At 37.9% G+C, this 13,626-nt stretch overlaps 1 protein-coding gene across 2 annotated transcripts in view; it reads right to left on the bottom strand.

Annotated features, from left to right (window-relative positions):
• Positions 1-13,626, bottom strand: part of PTPN12 (protein tyrosine phosphatase non-receptor type 12) — an 80,201-nt gene that overhangs the window by 17,987 nt on the left and 48,588 nt on the right. For both annotated transcript variants that reach the window (XM_076364196.1, XM_076364188.1), the window contains 3 exons: positions 13,358-13,435; positions 13,160-13,258; positions 1,714-1,799 (listed from right to left, as the gene is read on the bottom strand). In XM_076364196.1, the coding sequence (XP_076220311.1) occupies positions 1,714-1,799; positions 13,160-13,258; positions 13,358-13,435 (263 nt within the window). The remainder of the gene's footprint in view (positions 1-1,713; positions 1,800-13,159; positions 13,259-13,357; positions 13,436-13,626) is intronic.

The raw sequence follows: 13,626 nt of genomic DNA on the forward strand, positions 1-13,626 counted from the left end.
AGGCCGCACCTCAAATACTGTGTTCAGTTTTGGGCCCCTCACTACAAGAAGGACGTTGAGGTGCTGGAGCGTGTCCAGAGAAGGGCAACGAGGCTGGTGAGGGGTCTGGAGAACAAGTCTGATGAGGAGCGGCTGAGGGAACTGGGACTGCTTAGCCTGGAGAAAAGGAGGCTGAGGGGAGACCTCATCGCTCTCTACAACTCCCTGAAAGGAGGTTGTAGCGAGGTGGGTGTCGGTCTCTTCTCCCAAGTAACAAGCGATAGGATGAGAGGAAATGGCCTCAAGTTGCGCCAGGGGAGGTTTACATTGGACATGAGGAAAAATTTCTTTACTGAAAGAGTGGTGAAACATTGGAACAGGCTGCCCAGGGAAGTGGTTGAGTCCCCATCCCTGGAGGTATTTAAAAGACGAGTAGATGAGGCACTTAGGGACATGGTTTAATGGGCATGGTGGTGGTGGGTCGATGGTTGGACTCGATGATCACAGAGGTCTTTTCCAACCTCAATGATTCTATGATGATGTTGCAATACTGAGTATACACACACTGCTACCCATTCCAAGTCACCAATTTTCAAATGGCTTTCTACATCCAATTACATTTTCTATATACATACGCACATATTTAAACTTCCTCCTTTACCAAACCTAGAATATTTTATGATTTAAAATTCATTTTATTGTATAATCACTGCTCTCATCTTCCTAGCCCCTCAAAAATGGGCTCACTTTACCACATCATTTGTACCCTGCCAAATGCAGTAGTGGAAAGAAGGGGTTAATTCTCATCTTCTACCTTTAACCATTAAAGTATCAAATGAATAGGAATTCCCACTACCAACCTGACCTTGCACTACTCCAGTTTGATTATATTTTAAAGCAGTAAAACTACTTTCCTTATGTGACTAAAAGTTATGCAAGAATATTAACTGGCTGGTGGTTTCTTATGTCATTCTACAACTTCAGCTTACCTTAAATGTCTATTTAACTACAGGCAATGTAGCACAGGCAAGATCACCTGCCAAAGGTCCTATAAGTCTTCCAGAAACTAGCTAGGGAACTTCAGTGCTTACTTCAGGAGAGTTGCTTCTTTAGCTAACACTCAGGTTGGGTACCCATTTTAGGCAGACAAATCTGTTAGTTCAGATTTACTTTTGGCTTCCTTGAAGTCGAGTCGATGTATTTTAAGAGCTAGAGAGGATTTTTTTCACTCTGTTGAATGAAAGGATTGGTGAGACCAATTTTTCCTCTCAATAAGAAAAGCATTTTGTTGGCATAGTCTAGTCAATAGCAGTACTTGTCTGTGAGGTAACGTTTTCTTGAATAAATGCATATTTTTCATTATGTTTTTGCCTCCAAAAATGAGAGTTCAGTCATTATTTGAGCCTATTTTGAAGTATGTTTTGTTATTATCACCTAGCAGAATTAAAGCACAGGTAGATTAACATATCTGACTACTAAAAGGGTATGCCTGTCTACTCACATGTAGTCGTTGCAAGATTGGTATATTCAAACACATACTTTGCAAAGAAATTAAAGCTTATATTTACAGAGCCAATTACAAGACTTCTACTTGTATTATGTATATTTCTATTTATAAATAGAAAAAATTGCATCTTAAAAGTCTTTACAGTATCAGTAGTTTTATTCTGCTTTTTATTTATGAAGCATGTCAATCTGTCAGCTTAAAATAGTATCATTAACATAGTTAACTACCTGCGGGTCCGTGGAGGCTTTGGTGGAGGAGAATCCTGTTTCTCAGCATCTGAAGAACTGACAGCATTCTCTGTATTATTTTCATCCTGATTAAAAGAAAAAGTTTTCATTCATGGCTGTAAAGCTGATACACACAATACTTAAACTGTAAGGACCAAAGATCCGTAACGACACTTGAAAATAATGTATGACGATATTACATATTTTTGGCTGTCATATAGAGATCACTTTCAGAATTACACACAGATTAAATTCTACTCTAAATTCACAATATTATGTTTTGTGTACCCAACTTCAAATTTGTTCTGACTAAACATTTTGTTTTGCATGTAATTGTATGATCCACTAGAGAAAATCCTCAAAATCTAATCTTTCAGGTTAGTAGTGAGCAAGCTCCCTTATGCCCTCCAAACTATTCATATTGAAAGCATTTATTTTCCAGTCAGTCTAATTATTTTCACTTGTACAATCAGTCCATCGAAGATAAAATTAATCTAGAGTGCAGTAAGAAAATGAGAGTTTCAGCTACTGTAATTTCACAAGTGGATAAGATTTAATGCATTGTCCTAAACCACTTTCAAGTCATCTCCCATTTTCATACAATGAAGTTTAACTTACTCAGCAAAGCATGAAGATTTTTATTTCGTTTTAGGAGAACCATAAGTAAGATATATATTTTATATATGTATATATTTATAAATATATGTATCCATACACATTTATATGCATATACATATAAAATATTGTTGTGGGTTAACCCCGGTAGGCAGCTAAGCACCACAAAGCCACTCACTCACTTCTTTCCCCCACCCCAGGAGGGGGAAAAAGGAAAGGCAAGAAAACTTGTGGGTCAAGATAAAATTGTTTAGTAAGCAAAGGAGAAGTGGGAGAAGAGAGAAAGAAAACAAATAAAACAAGTGATTCAAAAGCAATCACTCACCACCTCCCACAGGTAGACCTATGCCCAGCCAGCTCCTGAGCAAAAGATGGCTAACCTCACTAAACCCCCCTTTTTTCCCCTCTTTATTGCTGAGCATGATGTTATATGGCATTATGGAATATCTCTTTGGTTAGTTCAGGTCATCTGCCTGGTTGTGTCTCCTCCCAACCTCTTGCGCACCCCCCCCCCAGTCTATTCACTGGGAGGGCAGACTAAGAAACAGAGGCGGCATTGACACTGTGCAAACATCATTCAGCAATGGCTGGAACATTAGTGTGTCTCAGCGTTGTTTTGGTCACAAATCTAGAACACAGCACCCCAAGAGTGGCTATGAAGAATATTAACTCCAACCCATCCAGACTCAGTACAAATACGTATACATGTATAAAAATAAAAACAGAACACACAAGAGTCTAAAGCTGATATACCTTTTCCATACACATGCCACAGCCAAAGATCCAACAAAACCAAGGAGGACCTTAGTGTTATCTTGAGTTTAATATGTATTTTACCTAAAGGCTTTTCTTGCAGGAGTTTTCTTCTGAAAAGTAATTTTAAAAAAGAACCACAAACATCCCCAATCTTTGTAATATATTTCAAAGCACAATACCAGTTTCATGCAACAGGGTCTACTATCTGCCAGCCTACCTGTTCAGACTAGGTGACAGAGACTGACCTTCTCTGGTCTTAGAACACAAAAGGGAATTCTCTGTTAATCTCTGCTTCAAATGTGATAGTTGCATTTGAATTTGGTAAGTAATTTCAGCTTTGGAAGGTAAACCATAACTAAGTTATCTCAACAGATAACCACCTTCACCTAAATTTAGATTAATTAGTTACATGTTTTCAATTTCCATTACTAGTCTTAAAACAGTTATCATATCACTGTCCACTAGTGTGAAGAGTCTATTATCAAATTCTATTCCTCAGTGCACTAAGTGAAGCTTTTCCTGTGAAGAAAAAAAATTAAATCTTTTAAACTTTCTTATTGTTCTTCACTAACCTCCCCCATTAACTAGCTGTCCAATGCAGTATTCCAGAAGTACTCCAGCAGAAATACTTTATTGTTTGTATATCAATGGCTTGTGTTAGCCCTTTCAGACAAATTGCACAGGGAGTTCATTGTCTTGCTGACCACTGGCTGTAACGATCAAGTTTTTTTTGGAGTGAGATTCAATTAGCAGATAAAAGCCACTTACATTTAGATGACCACAACTGAAGCTACCATTGCAGTCAACCAAGGTTGGTTGGTTTTCACAGAATCATAGAATAGTTTGGGTTGGAAGGGACCTCTAAAGGTCACCTAGTCCAAATCCCCTGCAATAAGCAGGGACATCTTCAACCAGATCAGGTTGCTCAGAGCCCCGTCCAACCTGACCTTGAACGTTTCCAGGGATGGGGCATCCACCACCTTGCTGGGCAACCTGTGTCACTGTTTCATCACCCTCAGCGTAAAAAATGGTCTTCCTTATATCTAGTCTAAATCTACCCTCTTTTAGTTTAAAACCATTCCCCCTTGTCCTGTCGCAACAGGCCCTGCTAAAGAGTTTGCCACCATCTTTCTTATAAGCCTCCTTTGAGTACTGATAGGCTGCAATAAGGTCTCCCCAAAGCCTTCTCTTCTCTCAGCCTTTCTTCATAGGAGAGGTGTTCCATCCCTCTGATTATTTTTGTGGCCCGCCTCTGGACCTGCTCCAACAGGTCCATCCATGTCTTTCTTATGCTGAGGGCTCCAGAGCTGGACGCAGTACTCCAGGTGGGGTCTCACCAGAGCGGAGTAGAGGGGCAGAATCACCTCCCTCGACCTGCTGGCCACGCTGCTTTGGATGCAGCCCAGGACACGACTGGCCTTCTGGGCTGTGAGCGCACATTGCTGGCTCATGTCCAGCTTTTCATCCACCAATAAGCGATCAGCCAGTAAACTGGGGATAAACGTAACAGTTCAGTTGGCCCCACTGACTACATGTGGAGCTTAGACATGTAGACCACATGCAAAGCCTCTGTTCCAAACCAAATTCTGCGCCTTTTTGTTTCCAGATCTGAGCCTTTGCATTTTGCAACATTAAAGCACACCCTTGCTCAACTTGCCAAATAGCCCAGATTTTTTTTGTATTTATGTCACAATACATTGTTTCTTTAAGTCTGTTACTTCTATTAATAATGATTTTTTGTTTTCCTGGGGTAATGCATAAAAAAACTAATAGCCATATCAGGTCAACTGATCACATTGTACCTTACTGAACTAGGATTATTATCCGTTGGTTGGCTCTCAAAGTGACGTGTACTGTGAAGTAGGTTTTAATACATTTAATGTACTGGGGTTTGTATCATTCTAGCTTCTTAATAAACAACACTGGTTGCAAGTCAAACACCTTCAGAGACTTACTGCATCAGCACTACCTTAACAATCATTCTCAACAAAAAGTGTTGTCATCAAGACATAGTGTCCAAAAAGTCACTGTCCAAAAAAGAATGACAAAAACGGCTAATAAGATATTAAAAAAAAGTTATGAAGGCTATGCTTGATTCGTAAACTGAATGCAGGACCTCATTATTTTATCTAGGAACAAAGGTACCCTTTTAAGTCCTTTGTCAGTTTTCCATGACTTAGTGAAAAACATTAAGGGCTCAAAGAACTTTTACAATCTATTTGCAAACTGTTGCAGACACGCTATTTAAAAAAGAAAAAAAAACAAAAAAACAAAACTCATTTTTTTTTTCCTAGTCATTGATGGAATGAAACATTACCATGGGACATGGACATCCAAGCCCTCTACCAGCCTCCTCTCAAACATACAGAAAAGCAATTTCCAGCTTTTTGACATCAGATAATGGGTGACCATACAGACCCTTTTGCACTTAACATACATGAAAACGAATTTTATTGCCCTCATTCAGGCAGAGTACCGGTCTGAAGGTTGGTGCCAAAGATGCTGAGACTCACAGTATCCAACAGCAGCAATTCAGTTTCCTGCTCAATGGCTGTGTCATGCTCCTCCCCGCTTCCCTGAGTTGTGCAAAGTAAACTCTGAATCTCTCCCATATGTAGTCATTATTATGGATAGCACTAAACACATTGATAGTGTACTGAACAGGCCCCCTTAATCATAAGTACTAGCAACTAGAGTTAGAAACTAATGCAACTGCATCCTGAGAACAGAGTGGGCTGTTCGCCTTGTTTCAACACCACAGCACATCCAAGTTTCATAAGGCATAGATATTAAAAAGAGTGAGACTCCACAGGAGGAGTTCCTCCCCCTTACCACCAACTTCTCCATCCTACAACAGATCAGAAAAGTATTCCAGTTCACTTCCGCCAGCACCGAAGTTTTGAGGAACAGATTTCTTACTTATGCACTCAGTTTTCCAAAAGGTACTGGCAAGGGAAAGGGTGTGCCTGTTGGCTGTGGTGTAGACTGACTTGTCCAGAAAACCAACCAGCAGCTGCATCCCTGTCCTTCTGTGTTTGCGAAGTGAAGTGTTTGTGAACAGAATGTTTCCTGAGATACGCTTTTCTCCCAGGCGGAAGAAAAAGCCTATTAAAGAAGCTAACATATGTCAAAGTATTTTTAAACTCTATGAAACAGCTTCTTACTGTATACTAGTTGAGACAGGCAGAAGTAGCTCAAGAGGCACTGCCATTTTTGCTGCTAGTAATAAAATGTATGGCTATACATTGAAAAAATGTGCATAAACTCAAATGTCTGAGGCACATACACAACCACAGAGAGTTTACAAAAACAATTCTTTAAAAACAAAAACAAAACAAAAACCCCCAAAACCAAAAAAACCACCCAACCCAAAATAAAACACACACACAAAATGTTACTTTTAAATTCAACCCCAGAAGAGAAGTCAGTGGTTACCCCAACTTCATACTCTGGGAAAGCTTCAGGCAAATGTGTGCTCAAACGCTTTCACTTCTGCATTAGGTTAAAATCAGGATCGGTTCACTCTGTTCTAGTCACATTAAATCAGGAGCAAGAATGTTACAGGAATTATTGTCACCAAAAAAGAGGTACTTCACTATGCTTAACTAGCTCAACGGACTGATGTTTCTGTGAAGGCTTTGTTTACTTTTAGACAACTCATTCCCCATAAGTAAAGGATTTTTACTTCAAAGGTTGAAGATGATAAAAGTTTAAGGCAGTAACCAAATGCACTAACCCATGCAGGAAAGAAAACAGTGCTCCTATCAACTTTATGCTGCTGCAGCATTTTGAAGTAATCATGCTCAGTTACTACTGGATCTGTTCTTGTTTTTAACTGAAGAAATACTGCTTGCTGAACTCTTCAGAGCAAGTCTGTTACTTGTTCTCAGTTCTGTGTCACAAGAGATAGCGAATGAGCGGTATTTTGAGCACCCTTGAGTGATACCAACTCACAGATTTCCCCTTCTGTCATGTATCAAAATAAGTGAATTGGCAAACATGCAGAACAACTAGCACAGAGCAGAACAGAGGAAGCTCATCTATAAAAGTAAATATAGGGTATCTCACTGGAATAACCACATCCGTTGAGAAGAGCAGATGGCAGTATTAAGAAAAAGCCTTCCAGCCTTCCTAATCACAGCTTATCGACATCAGTCAACACTCTCTTGCTTCTCTAGACAGATGTTGCATTCTCGGGCAGAATATGATTTTCAAAAGTACCAGCTTAGAAAAACCAGGACGACATACGCAGTTCACAAGGGTCATCATATAGAATTTTTTTTTTTTTTTTAAAATGGGTTAACAAATGTGCAATCCAGTCAATTAAATAAGTGTTCAGTGCAGCGCCCTGCTTTCTTACAGAAGACACCTATCCTATTGTGGCAGGCTTCTCACTGTAAGAAAACAGAAGCATTAACAGTAAGTGGGTAAAAAAAAGAATAGGAGCTTTCCCCAACCTTTGCCTCTATATGCATCAACTGCCAAACAGTTCAAGAGTTCCAATGTCCTTGCTGATTTGAGGGAGCAGCTACTCAGGTCAAGTGAAAATGCTCATAGTTAGGAATTTCTAGGTATTCTGTTAAATTACAGATACATATACATATATGAAATACGTGTATATCTATGAAAGATTACATTAACAAATGAAAAGACCTTAAGTCAAATACTTAGAATTGCACATTACATCTAGCCTACAACAATGCAGAGTAAGTCATGTTCCTGTGGTAATGCAGAGAAACAAGGAATTCTCATGGCAGATGCAGTGTCTGAATTCAACTTGCTGAGGTGACCTAAATTGTGCTATCATCTCCCAAGGGTGGGTCTTTTCCCCATCTACTTCCTCCAATGGCTGAATCACCAAACGGAGCTGTCACTAACTTTGAGCAAATAGAGGATCACAGTTTTAGACTGAGATTTCACAGGCATTGCCTACAATTCAAAACCTTTTGCCCAGGAATTGCAATGCATAATTTTCTTTTGGAACTTACACTAGAAACATTTAATATCATTCAGAAGCTTTCTGTACTGGTAAAGTACTAGCAAATTTACTGCAAAGACTCTTCCAGAAGTAATCTCATGGTTTCCCTTAAAAGGAATTGAGGCATTCCTTTTGCCCTTATCATAAAGCAGCATGGGAACCACAGAGCATCAGCAGATAAAAAGAGAAATACTTCAGGCTGAAATGATACACTCAAATGATTCAGATTAAATGAAACTTTCCAAGCATAGGCAACAAGGTAAATGTCTCTGAAGACATATGATTTTTTAGAATGCTACAATGGCCAAAAAACTCTTTCCAAGCTGCAAAACAGTGAAGAGAATTTGAACAGTGAAGTCTTTTCACTTAGTTTCCAAACCACTAACGTTTTGAATATCAACATTCTTCTTATAGCAGCTGATTCCTCCACAGCTTCTAAAAGTGCAATCAGCCGCAGCAACAGAATTCTGTCACTTTTACAGGAAGAAATACATGAGATACTTGAGAGTACTAGCAATGCCATATTTTGGAGAAAGTGTTTATTAATACAAGCTTCTATTAGCGGATAAGGATAAAACAAGGACTTGCAGTACTGTAACATGCTTGTTACTGTCAAGAGACAAAATTCAACAAGAAGTATTTTTAAAGAGATAGTAAACTTTTTGTTGTTTGTTTTTTAATCAATTGTCCTTTTTCTACACACAGAACATCCAGCTTCACGGAATTCCATCTGGTTCGGACTTTCTGAAACAACCATGGTTCACTTCAAATCATGGCGATTCCTCTCAGGTAACGCACAAAATATTCTACTGATACAAATCTGACTGATACCTTATCAGATGATCAAGACTAATCAGCTCACATATGTTTCAAAGCTTCCAAACACAAAACCAAGTGCAATGTTTTCACAGTAGTACTAACAAAACCAATGATGGTGAGAAGCACACAGTTAATAACTTCAAATATATGACAATATGATCAAGAGTTTCAGTGGGAAGGGGGCTGAGTCCAAGACTCAGTTCCAATTTAATTGTTTCATAACTTAAAAGGGTCCTACTACAGCGGGGGGGGGGGGGGGGGGGGCGGCGTGGGTTTGTGTAGAAAAATAGTTCTGATCACCAAATTTAGCATCTGAATCTTTTCTTATCAGAAAAAATGGCTTCTGAGCAGCAATTTCATCTTTGATCTGAAATTTGGCTACTGTGGGGACTGTTGAAAGTACTCTATCTAGTATCTGAAGAAAGCTTTTCTTCATATAATTTCATTTCCACACTTAGCATTATTTTAAGCACATTTATAGTTCTATACATTCACAAAATGTATAACTATATGGTAAGAGTATACAATTACTACCTTTTATATATATCATATGTGTATTTTGTACATGGTTTTGAATTCTTCTGTCAAATTCTAATAGAAATTCTAACCCTATTATAAGGCTATTCGCAAACACTGTATGCGTTTTTTTTGTTGACTTTTTACAGTATTGTTTCCAGCAGGGCAAAGCTGGCAAATTCACAGGAACACATGTTCAGGATTGTGTCTAAGCTATTTCCCTATGAATACTGCTACTTGTTGCCAATCAGATTAACTTTTTACTGTGATGTTACTGGCAAACACTGCTTACAAAGCTGAGGTAACTCAATTCATTTCAAACACTGCTTGAAATGGGAAAAGCAACAAGACAACAGAAGAATGAAACCAACCCTACAGAGTACTCCAACTCTTCAGAGTACTATCAAAATATAATAAATGAAAGATGAAAGAAAATTTCCTCTTCAGTTCAGTAGTATCTCCTATATATCTAACAGTAATATATCCAAAGTAGGCACATTCTTTTATTTGGAATTGTTTCCACTGAACATAATTAAACCCCTTCACATGTACACTATTCTACAGTTGCTGTAGCATCTGCAGGCAGAGTAAGATCTGGGAAGGAACCTTAGGATATTACATTATATTTAATAAAGTTATTTGAAAACCTTCTGCATCAGTTTGTTTCCTTTTAAAAAACAAAAAAACATTCTGGGATGTATCTTAGTTAAAAAACTAACTAGAACATTTCTGGGGAAAACCAGGTATTATATACAACAGATGCTACATAACACAGAGGAAAAAAGGGAGCTTTTTCAGAATAGCAAAAACACTGTCTCAAGCGAGCCTCAAACTTTTGAGAATCTGGTTAAAGCTACAAGCAGATATTTAACCCAATATGTAAGGTAGAAGACTACCTTATAAAATGAAAACAGAAGCTAAGCCTACACCAGTTAATTCCCTGAAGGCAAGTTTCCTAACTAACAAACAAATAGTAGCAAATTTGTTTTTAAGTACCAAATTTTTAGATACAGGAACTCTTTACCTATGAGACTTTTTTCCTCAACCCTCCTGCAGAAATGTTCAAGCTACAATATGAAGAAGCATCATTTCCTAACACAAAGAAAGCTGTACCTAGTCAGACTGAAAGATTCGTTTTGCCCTGTTTCCAGCAGTAACCAAAAGGGAACTTACAGGGAAGAATAAGGACAGAGCAGGCATGCACGGATCCTTCCCTAGGATGTTCTCCAACAGTTTGCAACTCTGGAATTTCATAGGTCAGAGGTTGGGCAAATTCACGGAAGAAGATTCCAAGATGATGAGATATTCATCTCAAAGCTATAGGCTTTCAGCTGCAAGGAGCTCTGCAGTTTCATGTTGCATGAAGAACTATCTCCTTTTATATTAAGTCTGCCAGGTCTCATTAATATCCTTTAGAAAAGGTTAACAGAAATCAGCTTTTCACTGTTACTTAGCCTCTATCATACCTAACTTCAGCCATTTCTTTTCCAACTCAATCTGGCTGTTCTTTAGATGGAGCCTTCTGACACCTTTGATCCTTGTCCAAATTTTTAATGCTTGAATTCTGTAATACGCTTTTGAGATAAGCAGACCAGACCTGCAGACAGTATTCAAGTTGCAAGGTATCCACACAATGACATTACGTTCCCTGCTCTTATTAGTTTCCAAATAATTGCTAAAATTCAATTTCCTTTACAACTTATTGGTCACAACCAAGATCATACCCAAGCAAAAGTCAAAACTCACACTCCATCACTGCATATTCAGAGTTGGGATTTCTCCCTGTCTCACCCCCATGCACATTACCTATCCATAACCTATTTACTCTTGTTTTACTACTCAGTCACTCAAATCGCTTAAGATGTGCTACAGACAGCACTTGCCTTTGTTACAGACATAGTATCAGCATACTGTGTCACCTCCTTAATCAGATATTCTGGAATACATGTAAATAATGAGAGACATTTTTGATTCTATGTAAGAGTGCAGACACAGGTCAGATCAAAGTCAAATAACCAGAAGATACAGTAGACTGATCTGCCTATTATTTTATGACTGAAACTCAAGTAATTAGGAATCACTTCTGTACAAAGCTAATAAATCTGCACATTCCAAACCCTATCATGCTCATTCCTCAGAAATAAAATGAAAATTCACAGACCAGCTAGGCTGAGTATCAAACCTGTAACAAATTAAAACAGCCTGCCCTATGCATATTGCATTTAGTCCATCAGGTTTCTTGTCATGACTAAAGACCTCAGAACTATTGCATGAACTGATATAAATTCTTAGGACTTAACAGAAGGGTATATGCCTTTTTTCCAAGAATGAATAACATTTTAGACTTCCTAGAAAGCACAGTATAGAACAGCTAAACCCCTAAAATTAAAGGGATGCTTAGTAATAAAGGCAGACTTAAAATTCCTTCCAGATATTTCAAAGTATGAGTAGTATCTTCAGAACCCTCCCTCTAGAGAGCTATAGAGCCTACACCAATTAGGTACTGAAGGGACTGATAAAATTACTGAATAAACAAAACACAGTCCAAGGATAAAGGATGGTACGCAGTTCTGGACTGGGGGGTAAAGAAAGAATATATTGATCCAAAAAGCCACTTTTCACATAGTGCCCAGTAGTAGCCAAAAAACCGTATCTGAACATAAAAAAGGGAAAAAAACCTAGGGGACATGAAATTTAAAGTGGAAGGACAGAAAGACAGAAAAATCCTCAAACACCGTGATTACCAATGAAGAATATTATTTTCCCAAGTTTTTGGTATTTTTTCCTTTGTTAAAAGGGTAGAGTATGAAGCTTCCTGACAAAGGCATTTTAAAGTTCTTTCCCCCAGTCTGTTCCAGTGCAAACAGTACTTCAACACAATATGAGAACTTAGTAGGATCATTCATTGCCAGTCCTGCTCAACTACAACAAGGCTGTGTTGGGCCAAGACCAAGGCAGTACACAACAGCACATAATATCCAAGTCTCAGTTGAAGAGTCAGATCAATGCTTATCTACTGGTTTAATACTGGGCCTAACACCACATTGCGGGGAAGGAAGAAAAGAAAAACTTCAGTGAAGTTTTTCCCTTTCAAGAGTTTAACCTAAGCATAGATCAGATAGAATTCATCTATATACACATAGGTGTATTTATTTATTTTTATTTATTTGAATATGTATGTTTATTTAAATATTACATTTAAATATGTATATTTATTTTTATTTAAATATGTATATGTTTATTTATATAAATATGTATATGTACGCTGGAGTTTTATTTTTAACTTGCTCTATCATACTCTTTAACAAGTAATTTGCAGAAGGTCAGGCTTAGACAAGATTTCATTTGCTGCCAATGCATCAGAATTAGGGTAAGTAATGCCAATCAAAGCAACAGATCAGCTGTCAACTACTGCCACCTCACCAAGGTAAAGGCATGTTTTGCAATTTAAATATTGAGTTAGAGTCCTGCATTTCATCCATACTAGAATTCTTTCTATTGCTTCCCCCGTTGCAATTGCATTTTGTATGTGTGTGGTAAATATTCCTTTAATTATCTGACTCAACTTTTACAACCAAGTCCTCAGCGTAAGTTGAGTACAGGCTAGCTGTCTCAGCAAAAACCACTTGTAGCCCAAACAAGTTCTGTATGCACCTTAACACCATTGAACATTTAACTTAAAAAAACTAGACTTTACAGGAAAATCTTGATCAGAAGCTAACAGCTACAACTGATTGAAACTCATATGGGAAAAACACATACCACTCCATCTGCAATCTTCCAGTCTGCACAACTTTCGTATTTTTGCAGTTGCTTTTCAAACAGTTGTGCTATGGCTCGATGGACAAGTTCATACTGCTCCTAGAGTAGGTTACCAGATAAAAATTAGTGCATGAGATCTTTACAAAGAATGATGGTATATTATCATATGATAAAGATCCATTTTAAAACAAACTATACCTTTGTCTGCACTGCAGAATGCCTTTGTGTCCTCATTTCCTGTATTAAATTAAATACATTGAATTCTTCAGGTATTTTCTGAAATACAGAAGGAAGTCAATTACATTGACATAACTGTTTGTTAAAACAGCAACACAAAAGCTGTTAGACATCCAAAAGTATATTTAACTTCTGTAGGTAAAGCCAACCTGTTCTTTCCATGTTGCACCTATTCAAATTTTTTTTTAAAAAGCAATTACTCTCCAGAACTGGCTTTAAACATTTGATTT

Source organism: Aptenodytes patagonicus, chromosome 1, assembly GCF_965638725.1.
Source record: "Aptenodytes patagonicus chromosome 1, bAptPat1.pri.cur, whole genome shotgun sequence".
In the NCBI taxonomy this organism is placed as follows: Eukaryota; Metazoa; Chordata; class Aves; order Sphenisciformes; family Spheniscidae; genus Aptenodytes; species Aptenodytes patagonicus.